Raw genomic sequence first — 16,801 nt, forward strand, 5'->3', positions numbered from 1 at the left:
TACTTTTCCATCAAAATATTCATCATTGCACCAACATATCAGGGGCCTGATTTGTGCAGCATAAACATATTCCCTAAGGCTTGGCAAGGACAGTCCTCCTTTATCTCTAGGGAGCCGCAGAGTTTTGTGTCTGGTCTTAGGTTTCTTTCCTCCCATATAAACCTTGATAAATTCCATAAACTGTCTATGAGGAATTGCCAATGGCAGGGACTGAAATAAGTATAAAGGTCTTGGAAGAACATTCATCTTGATTACTTCTATCCTTGAGGGAAAAGTATTTTTAAGCATAACTTGAACCCACATGATGTTCCTACATGGAAAAACAGTGATTTTACATAAAAGGACAACTTTATTCATGGAAAACTGGATGTATAAAGGCATTTGATCCACTGTGGATTTATTAGGTGTTAACAGAAACATTGTCAGTTGATGATCTAAATAAGTACATCGCCCATTTCTCAGTCCAAGAATTTAGGAGAGTTGTAAATAATGTTCCAGGAGCACTATTCTGTTTAGTTAAAGGTGGTTTTGATAATATCACAAATCCCAAACTCAATAATCTTAATATCGGTGGAGTGAATATACTGAAGGATAAGTGTAATAATATCTTTTTAAGAAATATTCTATATCCTAAACCAATTAAAAGATCCTTCCTCTTAAAATAATGATACAAAAAGTGAGGTTTGTGTTATAAGAACTGCATATCTCAAATCTCCTATTCCACCTAAATATAAAGAGGTCCACTTTAAAACAATAAATGATATTTATCTCTCCAACCGATTCATTCGATCTAGTTACAAATTTAATGTAGACAATTGTCACCTGTGTGAGCAAGCAGAAGAATCAGCTGAACATATATTCTATAATTGTAATAGACTTCAAAATCTATGGAAATCTATTCATGATTGGTTGTGTTCCAGATCTATAAATGTAGATGTCTTTTCTCCCTTTGATATAAAACTAGGAATGATTAACCAAGACAAACACACTGAATTTATAATTAACAAAATTTTTATTATTGCAAAATTCTTTATATATAAACGTCGTCTTACCAACGCCCCCTATTAAATACTAATATAATTTACTCACTATATCTTTAAAAAATATCTACTATCAAGGCAACAAAACTTTGCACCTTTCTTTTGGAGGGCGATTCTTAACAGCATTTATCATATACCTGTAAGGATTCTGCTGTTTCCTCTCTCTGTTGTTTGCTTCCCTGAGCTTTCCTGTAGATAATTCAACTCTCAATCTAGATATACACCATATAAAATATGTATATTTTGTTTGTTTCATCACATTCTATATCTCTACCTCAATCGAATGCTAAGATCCAAAGTCAAATATAGATACATATACTTTCTTATATTTGGACTTGCAGATATTTTATTTATTTTCCCTAATTCCTCCCGTTCTTGGTGGAGATGGACACGTTTTATTCATCATGTATATTTCCTTCTGAGATGAGTCTCTTGTCATCTGCAGAAATACTCGGATGATTCTGCAGTCGTTGGTGGATCAGATATGGACAAGAAGCTGAGTACAGGAAGGTGGTGGACCACATTGTGGCATGGTGTGGAAACAATCATCTCATTTTGAACATGAATAAAAGAAAGGAGATGATTGTAGATTTTAAAAGAAACAGGAATAAGTCAAAAACTATTTCCATCATGGGAGAAGAGGTGGAGGTGGTGGAGGAGTATAAATACCTCGGTGTTCACCTGGACAACAGACTAGAGTGGAGATGCAACTGTGAAGCCATCTACAAGAAGGGACAGAGCAGACTGTACTTCTTGAGGAAGCTTAGGACCTTCAGTGTTTGCATCAAGATGCTGCATATCTTCTATAAGTCTGTTGTGGAAAGTGTGATCTCTTCTACCATCATCTGCTGGGGAAGTAGCATCAGAACCAGGGACTTAAAAAAGCTCAACAAGATGATAAAGAAGGCTGGTTTTGTTCTGGGGACTCCTCTAGAACCTCTGGAGATCATTGTGGAAAGAAGGATTCTTCATAAAATGAAGAACATTATGGAGAACCCTGAGCATCCTCTTCATGAGACTGTCCTACAACAACAGAGTGTCTTCAGTCAGAGGCTTCTTCAGATCTGCTGTAAGACGGAGCGCTACAGGAGATCCTTCCTGCCCACAAACATCAGCATCTACAACGACTCTTTGAGGAAACCTTCATAATATGAGCTACAACAACATTTAATTTCCCTTTGGGATTAATAAAGTATTTTTGAATTTGAATTGAATCACATTTCTTTAACCTGTCCAGGAGTGTAGCTCCTGTGGTCGATGGTATCAAAAGCTTTCTAAAGATCAGCAACGATATTAACTAAATGATGCCTCTTGTCTGTTGCAGCAGATGTTTCTTCAACCATATCTATCAAAACCATAGATGTAGAATAAGTTTTATGAAAACCAAACTGATTACTACATAAAATATGGTGTTTAGTTATAAATTGATCTACTATGATAACAAAGTATTTCTCTAACATTTTTGAAAACCGAGGAAGACACTGGTCTGTAACTGGAAATATCTGTTTGTTACCATTTTTATAAAGCAGAATAACTTTGGCTACTTTCATATTTTCAGGAAATCCTGCAGTAGAAAAAAATAAATTACAAATGTATATAAATGGCTGAATTACAACATGATTTATAGATTTCAATAATCTCATATTCATATCTAGTCAGTCTATCCCTTCTTTGTACAGTTTGGATAATATTTCTTCTTTTTCTATTTTGTAAACAAAATGCTGCTAATATTCTCCTTAATAATTGTTTATAATCAGTCTTTGTTTAAGGGAAGTTTGCTGCAAGGTTTTGGGCCCACCAGCAATGCACCGTTTCACCATATTAATGCTGTTTTTAACACAACTTGGCTTCTACCTGAACCGTTTATCATTGACGCTCAAAGAATGACCCCAGACTTCCCCTTAGAGTCATTTCCAGGCGACTTTGGACTTGCAAAATTTAACATCGAAATATGCTTATTTTGTGTCACAATTGTCTTTTATCACAATTTTATCCTAATATCATGTCAATTGCTGCCCAATCCCTTCATTATTATGATGTTATTAGTATTAAGATGTTTTCTTTCAATTTCTGCATTTGTCACAGGCATTTTAAAGATATGTCGCCTCTACATTCTCACTTGGGACGGATCAGCCAATCTCGGTCCGTCTCACAGTGGAGCTCAGCCAATGAAGGTGAACGGGCTTCTTTACAATAAAAAATAATTTGAAAGTATTTTTGTTTGAAAATCAGTTGCAAGGACGGTTGAAAAGTTCGAGTTCGTTGGTCCAACGCCGTTAAAGAGAGATTCCACATGGCTTCATTATTCTCTCACCTCTGCCCACAGCAAACAAGCAACTTTACTGTAAGTACCCATATTTAATTGTTTTTTGTTGTACGTTCGTGAAACGAAGTTTGGATTTTTATTCTTCTTGTGACCATGAGATACCTTGTATTTCACTTCAGTTTAATCACATAACTAGTCGATTAGATGTTCTCATTTTACATTGAGGCAGATTCATTTTAAAAACGACATATCCAACATATGTAAAATGTACAAAGATAAGTGTCCTCTTCTTGGGATGTTACATATAATCCTAACCAACACTCTAGTAAATTGTCACTAATATTACTTTGTATATTTTGTTTTGTATGAAGTGCACTGTAAGGTAAATGTGCTGTTATTATTAATTGTTATTTAGTAGTGACACAAAATGATGTTTGCTTTGGATTTTTTTTAATTGCTGTCATATACAGTTTTTTAAGTTATAAGACATTTTACTTCTTTGGCTGAATGCAGTAAAATTGCGTTATTATTTTATTACATTTGATTCCTAAAAATATTCAGATTTTATCTTGAGATGAGCTTCAAACCAAAGAGCCATAAAGGCCTGGGAGATGAGGAGAGGATGACGAGGATGACGAGGATTTGCCAGCGATGGGGTTTGGCCGTCAAATGCAGGAAATCCACAATCAGAAGAAGTGGCATGCTCTCTATCAGAAGCTAAGGCTTACCCAGTGTTTTAGTCTCCTGTGTGTGTAGTGAGGCATATGAAAAAGGGGAGACATGATTAATTGTCATTTATGAGATGATGTACTGTTTCAGATTGAAAAATGCCCCATCCAATCACGAGGACAGACCACCTTTTTTGGAGTGTCTGCAAGCTGCGATTGTAGCTTTCATGCTGCCAAGGTAACCTGGTTTAATATAACATCTGATTATAGTCACTTATTAGACACTTTTACAGCTTTGTCAAGTGTTTCACAATTCAGTTGAACAGTGGTTTTAACACATAGAAATATCTATGCTGCATTCCAGCCTCCTCCTCCTGTGGCCCCACAATCAGTGGCTTCAGAATCCACCTCTTATGCTCCACAGTCTTTCCTGAGGTCCTCTCCGTCTTTGTCAATGATGAATGCTTTTCTTCAACTGCTAAATACTTCATAAGATTTATTCTGTCTTGTGCAGCAAGCTGTAATAATAATTTTTTACCATTTTTTGTGATAGCATTTTGTGATGCAGTTATTCATTTTGTATTTGCTTCACTTTTTTGGTCCTAGCAGTTCATTAAATCACACTTTGGTGGGTCTCATACGGATTCATTGAAGCCCAACTTGGTTGCTCGCATACCACCGTGCCCCTCTCTGCCCTCTGTGAGGACCCGTAGCCTGACACCTTCCTCTGTGAGGACCTCTGGTCCCTCTCCATCCTCTGTGAGGACCCCTAGCTTGACACCTTCCTCTGTGAGGACCTCTGGTCCCTCTGCATCCTCTGTGAGGACCCCTAGCTTGACACCTTCCTCTGTGAGGACCTCTGGTCCCTCTGCATCCTCTGTGAGGACCCCTAGCCTGACACCTTCCTCTGTGAGGACCTCTGGTACCTCTGCATCCTCTGTGAGGACCCCTAGCTTGACACCTTCCTGTGTGAGGACCCCTAGCCTGACACCTTCCTCTGTGAGGACCTCTGGTCCATCTCCATCCTCTGTGAGGACCCCTAGCCTTACACCTTCCTCTGTGAGGACCTCTGGCCCCTCTCCATCCTCTGTGACGACCCTTAGCCTGACACCTTCCTCTGGTCCCTCTTCATCCTCTGTGACGACCCTTAGCCTGACACCTTCCTCTGGTCCCTCTTCATCCTCTGTGAGGACCCCTAGCTTGACACCTTCCTCTGGTCCCTCTTCATCCTCTGTGAGGACCTCTAGCCTGACACCTTCCTCTGGTCCCTCTTCATCCTCTGTGAGGACCTCTAGCCTGACACCTTCCTCTGTGAGGACCTCTGGTCCCTCTCCATCCTCTGTGAGGACCCCTAGCCTGACACCTTCCTCTGTGAGGACCTCTGGCCCCTCTCCATCCTCTGTGAGGACCCCTAGCTTGACACCTTCCTCTGGTCCCTCTTCATCCTCTGTGAGGACCTCTAGCCTGACACCTTCCTCTGTGAGGACCTCTGGTCCCTCTCCATCCTCTGTGAGGACCCCTAGCCTGACACCTTCCTCTGTGAGGACCTCTGGCCCCTCTCCATCCTCTGTGAGGACCCCTAGCCTGACACCTTCCTCTGTGAGGACCTCTGGTCCCTCTCCATCCTCTGTGAGGACCCCTAGCCTGACACCTTCCTCTGTGAGGACCTCTGGCCCCTCTCCATCCTCTGTGACGACCCTTAGCCTGACACCTTCCTCTGGTCCCTCTTCATCCTCTGTGAGGACCCTTAGCCTGACACCTTCCTCTGGTCCCTCTCCATCCTCTGTGAGGACCCCTAGCTTGACACCTTCCTCTGGTCCCTCTTCATCCTCTGTGAGGACCTCTAGCCTGACACCTTCCTCTGTGAGGACCTCTGGTCCCTCTCCATCCTCTGTGAGGACCCCTAGCCTGACACCTTCCTCTGTGAGGACCTCTGGCCCCTCTCCATCCTCTGTGAGGACCCCTAGCCTGACACCTTCCTCTGTGAGGACCTCTGGTCCCTCTCCATCCTCTGTGAGGACCCCTAGCCTGACACCTTCCTCTGTGAGGACCTCTGGCCCCTCTCCATCCTCTGTGAGGACCCCTAGCCTGACACCTTCCTCTGTGAGGACCTCTGGTCCCTCTTCATCCTCTGTGAGGACCCCTAGCCTGACACCTTCCTCTGTGAGGACCTCTGGTCCCTCTCCATCCTCTGTGAGGACCCCTAGCCTGACACCTTCCTCTGTGAGGACCTCTGGTCCCTCTCCATCCTCTGTGAGGACCCCTAGCCTGACAACTTCCTCTGTGAGGACCTCTGGTCCCTCTCCATCTTCTGTGAGGACGCCTAGCCTGACACCTTCCTCTGTGAGGACCTCTGGTCCCTCTCCATCCTCTGTGAGGACCCCTAGCCTGACACCTTCCTCTGTGAGGACCTCTGGTCCCTCTCCATCCTCTGTGAGGACCCCTAGCCTGACAACCTTCCTCTGTGAGGATCTCTGGTCCCTCTTCATCTTCTGTGAGGACCCCTAGCCTGACACCTTCCTGTGAGGATCTCTGGTCCCTCTTCATCTTCTGTGAGGACCTCTAGCCTGACACCTTCCTCTGTGAGGACCTCTGGCCCCTCTCCATCCTCTGTGAGGACCCCTAGCTTGACACCTTCCTCTGGTCCCTCTTCATCCTCTGTGAGGACCCCTAGCCTGACACCTTCCTCTGTGAGGACCTCTGGTCCCTCTCCATCCTCTTTGAGGACCCCTAGCCTGACACCTTCCTCTGTGAGGACCTCTGGCCCCTCTCCATCCTCTGTGAGGACCCCTAGCCTGACACCTTCCTCTGTGAGGACCCCTAGCTTGACACCTTCCTCTGTGAGGACCTCTGGCCCCTCTCCATCCTCTGTGAGGACCCCTAGCCTGACACCTTCCTCTGTGAGGACCCCTAGCTTGACACCTTCCTCTGTGAGGACCTCTGGCCCCTCTCCATCCTCTGTGAGGACCCCTAGCCTGACACCTTCCTCTGGGAGGACCTCTGGTCCCTCTTCATCCTCTGTGAGGACCCCTAGCCTGACACCTTCCTCTGTGACGACCCTTAGCTTGACACCTTCCTCTGTGAGGACCTCTGGCCCCTCTTCATCCTCTGTGAGGACCCCTAGCCTGACACCTTCCTCTGTGACGACCCCTAGCCTGACACCTTCCTCTGGGAGGACCTCTGGCCCCTCTCCATCCTCTGTGAGGACCCCTAGCCTGACACCTTCCTCTGGGAGGACCTCTGGCCCCTCTCCATCCTCTCTGAGGACCCCTAGCCTGACACCTTCCTCTGTGAGGATCTCTGGTCCCTCTTCATCTTCTGTGAGGACCCCTAGCTTGACACCTTCCTCTGGTCCCTCTTCATCCTCTGTGAGGACCCCTAGCCTGACACCTTCCTCTGTGAGGACCTCTGGTCCCTCTCCATCCTCTTTGAGGACCCCTAGCCTGACACCTTCCTCTGTGAGGACCTCTGGCCCCTCTCCATCCTCTGTGAGGACCCCTAGCTTGACACCTTCCTCTGGTCCCTCTTCATCCTCTGTGAGGACCCCTAGCCTGACACCTTCCTCTGTGAGGACCCCTAGCTTGACACCTTCCTCTGTGAGGACCTCTGGCCCCTCTCCATCCTCTGTGAGGACCCCTAGCCTGACACCTTCCTCTGTGAGGACCCCTAGCTTGACACCTTCCTCTGTGAGGACCTCTGGCCCCTCTCCATCCTCTGTGAGGACCCCTAGCCTGACACCTTCTTCTGTGAGGACCCCTAGCTTGACACCTTCCTCTGGTCCCTCTTCATCCTCTGTGAGGACCTCTAGCCTGACACCTTCCTCTGTGAGGACCTCTGTCCCCTCTCCATCCTCTGTGAGGACCCCTAGCCTGACAACCTTCCTCTGTGACGACCCTTAGCCTGACACCTTCCTCTGGTCCCTCTTCATCCTCTGTGAGGACCCCTAGCCTGACACCTTCCTCTGTGAGGACCTCTGGTCCCTCTCCATCCTCTGTGAGGACCCCTAGCCTGACACCTTCCTCTGTGACGACCCCTAGCTTGACACCTTCCTCTGGTCCCTCTTCATCCTCTGTGAGGACCCCTAGCCTGACACCTTCCTCTGTGAGGACCTCTGGTCCCTCTCCATCCTCTGTGAGGACCCCTAGCCTGACACCTTCCTCTGTGACGACCCTTAGCCTGACACCTTCCTCTGTGAGGACCTCTGGCCCCTCTCCATCCTCTGTGAGGACCCCTATTCTGACACCTTCCTCTGTGAGGACCCCTAGCTTGACACCTTCCTCTGTGAGGACCTCTGGCCCCTCTCCATCCTCTGTGAGGACCCCTAGCCTGACACCTTCCTCTGTGACGACCCCTAGCCTGACACCTTCCTCTGGGAGGACCTCTGGCCCCTCTCCATCCTCTGTGAGGACCCCTAGCCTGACACCTTCCTCTGTGAGGACCTCTGGCCCCTCTTCATCCTCTGTGAGGACCCCTAGCCTGACACCTTCCTCTGTGAGGACCTCTGGTCCCTCTTCTTCTTCTGTGAGGACCCCTAGCTTGACACCTTCCTCTGTGAGGACCTCTGGTCCCTCTCCATCCTCTGTGAGGACCCCTAGCTTGACACCTTCCTCTGTGAGGATCTCTGGTCCCTCTTCTTCTTCTGTGAAGACCCCTAGCTTGACACCTTCCTCTGTGAGGACCTCTGGTCCCTCTTCTTCTTCTGTCAGGACCCCTAGCTTGACACCTTCCTCTGTGAGGACCCCTAGCTTGACACCTTCCTCTGGTCCCTCTCCATCCTCTGTGAGGACCCCTAGCCTGGCACCTTCCTCTGTGAGGACCTCTGGTCCCTCTTCATCCTCTGTGAGGACCCCTAGCCTGGCTTCATCTTCCACAACACCGACACACATCTGCCAGACAGTTTCACCTGTGAGTACAGCAGTATGTATTCATAAAACCAGTTAAGTTTTTAGTCATCTTTAATGAAATATATGTATGCAGATTTCCACATCTTTTGTTGTTCTCTCCAGGAGGAGCCTGCAGCATGTGTGCTACAGTCAGATGCAGGTGGTGATGCAGGACCTGGCTGGTTGCCGAGTGAGATGAGGAAGACCATTCCTGTACAGGACCAGAGATGGATTGGAAATACTCTCTTTCATGCCGGCAAAGTGAACCCAGATTTGAAGTTGTGGTATGAGCCTCCTTTACCAGCCCTCATCTACCACCTGGTACCAACACCGATCGTTTTTTACCCACCGGCTTCTGGTGTGGATCCCCATCATCAGTGGAAAATTAGGGCGTTCTGCCAAGCTTGTGGGAAGCATCTTAGGTGGGCTGGTATTCACAAGAGGGCTCGGAAGGTTCTGGACATTGATAGGTATTACCTGCTGGTGACAGAGACACTCAGGTGCAGTTGCATAATAAAAGAGTTAAAAAGCAGGAGACTGTTGTGGTGCCACAAGGATTAAACCTTCCCAGCCGTTTTCTGATGATGGCTCCAATGGCCTCTCAGGTGCCTGTTCTCAACAGTGCCAATTTTTCTGGACCTACTACTCTGGCTCCTACTCTGGCTCCCACTAAAGGACCCTGAAAACTGACCCACTGCACCACACATGCAAAACATGTGGGCAGTTTAGAATTGCTGAGACAGGACACAGAGGACATATTTACTGTCCCTCCAATGAAAACATGACAAAAAAGCTGTGGCTAGAACAAATAAAGAAGCAAAAATAAATATGAATCTGTTTCTCTTTGTCTTGTTTTAAAAAATAAAGCTTTTACAAACAGTTTTATTGTGTACAGTTACTCCTGTTTCCTGGTTCTCACTGTTTTTTTTAATTGTTGAATAATAAATATTTGGTTCTTTAAAACATATTTGGTTTCTTGTCTTTTACTATGAATAAATGTTTGGATACAATAAGAACAATTATTAACACAGGAAGTACTTTAGGAAAGACACCTTTCCAGAAAATACTATACTTTGAGCTGCTAACTTGCAGCAAATAATGAATATAAGAACTAGATATGATTAATGATATTAAAGTATACTTGAACGTGTATAATGTACTTTATTTAAATATGACATTGAAACAAACAAAATCAAAAACACTTCTATTTTCAGTTAAGTTCACAGCTAAACAGCTAAGTAGCTGCTGACATTTTTATGTGGACAAAATACTGCACTGAATAATGTTTTGAGATTTTAAATGGACAAGTTATTTACATTTAACACTTAAAAAGTGTAATAAATATTTTCTTTAAATCACATGCCGACAGGTGGAATCGAACTCGCAGAATCCCCTCTTTTCTTCCCCCCCCCCCCTCGAGCAGACTTTTGTTCCCCAGCTTCAATGAAAGAATCAATAAATACAAATGATTTAAAAAGAAACAAAAATGGCGCCCCGATTCTCCAGAGGGGTCCTTGGCCCCGCCCCGCCCCGCTGAATGACGTTCCGACATCGCCGCCATTTTTGTGGAGTCAAGTCGGAGAGCCTTATGTGTGCAGCATGGAATTGGTCGAACCGTTTAGGTGTCCAAACCAGATCATGGAGAGCTGAGCTTTGTCCGTCTTACAGCAGATCTGAAGAAGCCTCTGACTGAAGACACTCTGTTGTTGTAGGACAGTCTGATGAAGAGGATGCTCAGGGTTCTGTTTGTAAAAGCTTTTCTTTTTTAAAACAAAGAGAAACAGATTCACATGTCTTACTCTGGCCCTGATTCTCTGTCGTACGTACGAACATAAGTGTGTGTGTAAATAAATCAAGTGAGACATTAACGTAAATCTCTGGAAAAATGTGCTTTATGAAATAAAGTCCCTTATTTGTATTACATCACACATGTACACATCGCAGCCTTGCCTCCAGCAATATGGCGGACACACGGTTACGTCTCAGCAGCGGGCCAACCACGTCGTACATATTAATGTCTATGGAACAGGGTTGTAATTATGCCGATCACTCCATTCCAGATCGTGGCGGTAGTGCACTGAAATGTATCCTGGCGACCGCAATTAAATAATCATAAGAAGAAGGAGAAGAATTAACGCAGGAAGTCGTCTCCTGTTGGATGCTCGGAGCTACGTGTTGCCATGTTAGCATGCTGTTAGCTTCGTCTTTCCGGCCTGGGAGCTCTGAGCCCCGGGGAAGCTAACCGATCCCAGTCCGGTCTAAGTGCTCTGAATCCCGGGAGACTTCCTGGATTCTGTCCGGCCTAAGAGCATTCGAAATAAAGTCTTTCAGACCTGATAGTCCTGAACCTCGGAAAAGCTAACTGAATCTGGCCGTTATGAGAGGAATGCCTTAACTCTCTATTCGGCCTGAGAGTTTCGATCTCCGGGAGGCTACCTGAAGTCCGACCGGAGTGCTCCGAGCCCCCCAGAAGTTAACCGACCTTTGTCCGGTCAGGGAGTTGCGAGTTTCGAGAGGCTACCTGCTCCCACAGCCGCTTCAGGAGTTTTGGGTCTACGGGGTGGACGGGGTGGAGGGAGGCTGAACGCCGTGATGGCGACCAGAACGGGGTCAGGAAGTGCAGGTAACGGGTTAGGCAATCTCCCGGTGAGCACCGCCGAACCCGAACCGAGCGCAGGGCGTAACACGGACGGAGACCAGTACGGGGAACAGGAGTACAGTACCGAGGTGGTTTACAGCGGCTCGGATCAGGACTCTGACTCTGGGGACGATGAGGACGCTGTGGGTTCCGGTGGAGACAGGAGGGGCGTGAAGCGGGAGAGGAGTGAGGACGGCCGGTCTGCCAAGTCTTCTGGCGGCTTGAACCGGGCTTACAGTGGGGGAAGTCCCGCGGTTTCTGGAGCCAAACCCGGGAAGAAGACCCGAGGCAGGGTCAAGATTAAGATGGAGTTCATCGACAACAAACTAAGAAGGTACACGACCTTCAGCAAGAGGAAGACCGGGATCATGAAGAAGGTAAGTGTGGAAGAAACCCACCAGACCGGTAAACCCAAAGGGTTCACTTTCCCAGAACAGTCCTGGATCAGTGAGATACCCTGTGTGACAGAATCCCGAACTCAATGGTCCACAATGTTCCCTGTCCAACCCAGAGACAGAACCATACAGGCAGGGAAGGCCCAAACTTAGACGCAGACATGTAGAGGACACCTGGACAGAGATGTAAACGGGTATGAAGCATCTGTGTGGAGGTTCTCTGGGTTCTGGTTGGCTTCAGTTGTAAATTAATTAGAAAACAATGGTAACACATCTGATCAGAACCGGGCCAAAGCAGAACATTCTAAATGGAAGCAACAGGTCATTCCCCTCTGAAGAGGTTCTTCTGCGGTTCTGGTCTCAGCTGTTTTTTCCAGTAAAAATTCCTGCAGGTGTTTCTATGGATGGGCTTGTCTAAACCCCGCCTCCTGTCCCGCAGGCCTATGAGCTGTCCACGCTCACAGGAACCCAGGTGCTGCTGTTGGTCGCCAGTGAGACGGGCCACGTTTACACATTCGCCACCAGGAAGCTGCAGCCCATGATCACCTCGGAGACGGGAAAGGCTCTGATCCAGACCTGCCTGAACTCTCCAGACTCCCCACCTCGCTCCGACCCGTCCACCGACCAAAGGATGAGCGCCACAGGCTTTGAGGAGACTGACCTCACCTATCAGGTGGCAGAGATAGACAGCAGCCCTGAAAGTTCAAAGGTACTGGTGGAGAGACGGGGACCACTGAGGACATATTCAGGTTTCACGCAGTCCTATTCATGTTGTCTCCTCTCTGTCTCAACAGGACCTGGTCAAACCGACCTTTAGCCTGCCTGTCTCCATGCAGCCTCAGCCAGCCTCCTCCTCTTCTGTATCCCTGCAGGTGCAGACCAGTGCCACCTCCTGGCAGCCACCTACCTCTTCCAGCAATGGGACGGTGCTGAAGACATCGGCAGGTGTGGTTCTTCCTGGAGGAATCACCCTGATGTCAGGTAGGTGAGCAGGTTTCTCTCCATAGTGAGTGGGAGCTTAGGAGCAGCTCAGGTCTCCGGCAGCTCCCTCTGACCAATCAGGAGCAGTCAGAGAGAACCTGGCTGCTGAGGCATCAGAGTGGATGTGATGCGGGACCTGGACTGGCTACACCTGCCGGCGTTCCAACTTCTGCTCTGTTACAAGGATCAGATCCAGTCAGCACAGCAGCAATAATGTTCTGTTTGCTGCTTCTTCTGTTTTCTGCTGCTCACATATTAATCAATCTCTGACTCCGCCTTCCTTCACCTGTCCACAGGTGCCCAGCTGCCCCCTGGCACACACACTATCCCACTCAGCCAGCTGCAGGGCCAACCTGTGACCATCCAGGGCCCCACGGCGGCCCCCACAGCCACGCTTCAGACTCCATCCACACAAACAACCACGCTGCTCCGCCTTCCTGCCACCGTGTCACTGACAGGTCAGCACAAGCCCCGCCCCCTGGGGTTTTATTGATGCGAACCAGCTTAGCTGAGATCAGACGACTGATCACACAAAGAAGGAACTTTAGAACAGTCAGGAAATCTTTCCAGAATTGTTTTATTTGGTCAAATCAGAACCAATAAATCGACTCGAGTCATTCAGAACCAGGTTTTACAGTACAGGCTTGTGTCATGGAGTCTTTCCCAGTCGGTGTTGGATCCTCTGGTCTGTATAGGATGTTCTGAATTGATATAGTTCTCTTAAACATCATTAGTTTGAGGTTTTAAATAACTGACTGGTTCTTCAGATGTAACAGAATAACCTGGATCATTGTGGTTCTGATTAACTGAGCTGTATAAACCTGAGTAAAAATATCAGTTTTGGGATATTCGCACAGAAAATTCTCAATATTCTTATCGCTTTAACTGAAACAGAACTTTAGAACCTGAAACCAACATAAATGGCTGCTGCTGCTAAAATTAAACATTTTAATAAGGTTAATAACATTTATTTTTGTTAATCTGATATTTAGTTCTACAGTAAAGACTTCAACCTTTAAACCGTCGGCTCTTTGTGGAGGAAGACTCAGAAGAACTGATAATTAGTTGGGTTATCTGCTCCAGTAGAACCTGCAGTCTGCTGGTTCTACAGCAGATTGCTCTGCTGTAGTTTCAAAAAAGCCTTACCTGAATCAGACTGGTGCTGCTTACTTTACACACCAGGAGTACCCAGAAACAAGTGGGGGAGGGACAGCTCTGTGTCACTCTCTGCTTCTCACAATTAGAAAAAACCCAGCCACTGCAGAACCTTCTCAGTCTCACCAGACCTAATAATAATAATAATACATTTTATTCATAATGAACTTTCTATTCCGATGATTGCTACAAACAAAACACAAGAATAGTATAATGGAAATATTTAGCAAGAATGTCTTTGGTCCAACTTTAAAAGAAGCCAGACTCTGGACTACTCTCAGCTCTGGAGAGAGGCTATTCCAGAGCAAAAGGCTCTGTCCCCCATGGTTCTGAAGAAATCCTTCTTAGATGTTAGAACCTGAGTACACAAAAACATTACCATGGCAACCTTCTAGATGTTCTCTGGTGGACTGGCATCCATAATCATCTAGCATGTATTTCTGGCTTACATTCATTAGATTTGGGGAGTATACAGTACCTTCTGAAAGCAGCTGAGACATGAACACCAGTGATGAAGAGGGAAATTGCTAGCATACCCTATTTTAGCCTAATGCTAAAGATTGTGCGAAACCTTCATAAACACCAGTGATAAATTACTGTATGAATATTCCTTGTTTTATATTATTCAGCCTTAACCAGATAAAATGTTTGATTTTAGTATTTTAAAGACTGTACTTATTGTTTCTAAAAAAAAATGTTGTTTGTTACATTTCATGTTATTTAAATCTCGCTTACATTCAAGTCAAATATATTTGAGCAGCATGTCCTTCTACTCTATAGAACTTCATTGGCTTTTAAGAAGAACCAGTTTTGTGTTCTTCTGCTGCTCTGACTCGATGCATAGCAGTCTGTAGTCACGTGATGCCCGGTCCAGTCATATAGGGTATATAAATGCACATTAATCGTAGTTCTAAAACAGTGTGGTCAGCTTTAGTTTATTAGTGGATTTACTGCAATCCCTCCTCCTGAACAGCAGGGGGCAACACTGAGAAGAAACCAATCTTGGAACAGGAAGAAAAGACGGCATTTCTTTTCGGATGTTTGAAACCACCATGTGAAACGGTGTAGATTCCTGAACTCTGACCCGTTCAGGATCTGTTGGCTCTGGTCCATGTGGGCTCAGGTGGGGTTCTGTCTGTTCTTCAGGAACTGGAGTCTCTCAGCAGCTGCAGACCATACAGGTTCAGCCCAGCAGTCAGCAGACGTCCAATCAGAGCGGCTCGGGGGCACACAGTCCCGCTTCTTCCTCTACAGGTAAGCCCCACCCCCCACGGCTGGATGCTCAGAAAGAGAAAGGCTTTTATTGTGGCGGGTCTGTGATCCGCGTCCTGTGTCTGTCTCCGCAGCCAGTTTGCCTGTCACCATCGTATCCTCCTCTTCCTCCTCCTCTTCCTCCGTGGCAGGTCACATGATGTACCCCAGTGGTCACACAGTGATGTATGCCACGTCCACACCCTCTCTGGCTGACCGCAGCCTGGCCGTCCTCAACACCTTCCCACCCGGCCACACCCAGTCGCATGACCCAGGTATGATCATTTTACACTCGAGTTGGGTCAGAAACAGAACCCGCCTTTGATTGATTGGTGTGTTTGTTTCTGTGTAACAGGTGCGGTCCAGCAGGTCTTCCTCACATCACTTCCTCCGGTCGCTGGTCAGATTCCACTTTCTGCAGTCCAGTTGCACCCGGTAGCACAAAACCGCCGTCACACACACACGCTGCCGTCTGAGGGTGTGAACCCGTGTCCAGTGTGAAACTGAAGCAAACACTAACAGCTGTTTGTTTGTTCAGATGGTGATCAGCCAGCCCAACAGCAGCAGCAGTCTCACAGAGCTGCAGGTCGTCAGTCTGGACGTCCACCAATCCAAAGATGACTGACGGTCATGTGACCCCTGGATAGAGCCATCACTGTTCTGGTGAGATCACCTGGTACATGTTAACATGTCACATGATGCTCAGACAAGTTTAAGGAGAAGGAATCCTTTCCATCAGACCAATAAACATATGAAGTACACAGGACGCTTTCAAAATAAAAGCCTTGGCAGCAGTAGCTGGCTGTGATGATTCATCTGAAAAAATAATGTCATCATGATGTCATCACGATTTCTAGCCACGCTGCTGTTTGACGGATAACACACCTGTCGAAAGAAACACACCTGGAACCAACTGAAATCCAATTCAGATTGGAACTGGTTGAGTGACTGGGAGCCTGAACTGATTGGTACATTCAGGGACCTTCAGCAGCTGGACTTACCTCTGGTACCTGCTGCAGCCCTGGCCCAGGATCGGTTTCTGCTCCAGGATCAGTTCCTGACCCAGTGTTGGCTCCTGAGGATTTGACAGCTGTGTGTGGAAGAGCAGCTAGCTTCCTGTTTGGTCACGTGGCTCAGAATGCAGCAGAATGGATCAATAATCAGTGGATGGTTCTGATGATGAACATGGGTCTATGTTCCCAGCTGACTGATTCCTCACAGGTTTGAAACCATGCAACTGATCAGGTTTATATGAAGACTGTTGATGTGTTTATACTGAAAGGAATAAAGTTTTTATCCAGTCTGGAATGTTCTTGATGTTCTTCATCTTGTTTCTTTTCCTGAGCTCTGAAGTATTGCAACTAGGGTTGCCAGAGAAATATATTTTTGATGCACTAGGATCAGAATCAGATTTATTGCCAAGTTCGTACATACAAACAAGGAATTTGACTCCGGTACACTTTGCTCTTTGGTTTTGTTTCTGTATTACAGAATATACATATTTACAATATACAATATACACAT

General features: G+C 46.5%; 1 protein-coding gene and 1 long non-coding RNA gene across 6 annotated transcripts; both read left to right on the plus strand.

The window, feature by feature from the left end:
• The first annotated feature begins 3,311 nt into the window (after positions 1-3,311).
• Positions 3,312-4,808, plus strand: LOC124869087. The gene is made up of 4 exons (XR_007038480.1): positions 3,312-3,384; positions 3,868-4,212; positions 4,339-4,409; positions 4,584-4,808. It is a non-coding gene; the product is annotated as an uncharacterized LOC124869087 (long non-coding RNA).
• A 5,599-nt stretch (positions 4,809-10,407) lies between these two features.
• On the plus strand, positions 10,408-16,585 carry LOC124869151 (serum response factor-like). 5 transcript variants are annotated; one of them, XM_047366900.1, is made up of 9 exons: positions 10,417-11,872; positions 12,330-12,599; positions 12,685-12,871; positions 13,168-13,329; positions 15,173-15,280; positions 15,373-15,552; positions 15,633-15,712; positions 15,816-15,940; positions 16,135-16,585. In XM_047366900.1, the coding sequence occupies exons 1-8, from the start codon at positions 11,450-11,452 to the stop codon at positions 15,900-15,902; spliced, it is 1,497 nt and encodes a 498-aa protein (XP_047222856.1). In that variant the 5' UTR covers positions 10,417-11,449; the 3' UTR covers positions 15,903-15,940; positions 16,135-16,585. The 5 variants fall into 5 exon arrangements, 4 of the variants coding, with proteins under 4 accessions (XP_047222857.1, XP_047222858.1, XP_047222856.1 ...); XM_047366901.1 differs by having other exon boundaries at positions 10,408-11,872; positions 15,430-15,552; positions 15,816-16,585; XM_047366902.1 differs by having other exon boundaries at positions 10,411-11,872; positions 12,763-12,871; positions 15,816-16,585.
• Positions 16,586-16,801: the final 216 nt, after the last annotated feature.

Source organism: Girardinichthys multiradiatus, chromosome 5, assembly GCF_021462225.1.
Source record: "Girardinichthys multiradiatus isolate DD_20200921_A chromosome 5, DD_fGirMul_XY1, whole genome shotgun sequence".
Lineage (NCBI taxonomy): Eukaryota > Metazoa > Chordata > Actinopteri > Cyprinodontiformes > Goodeidae > Girardinichthys > Girardinichthys multiradiatus.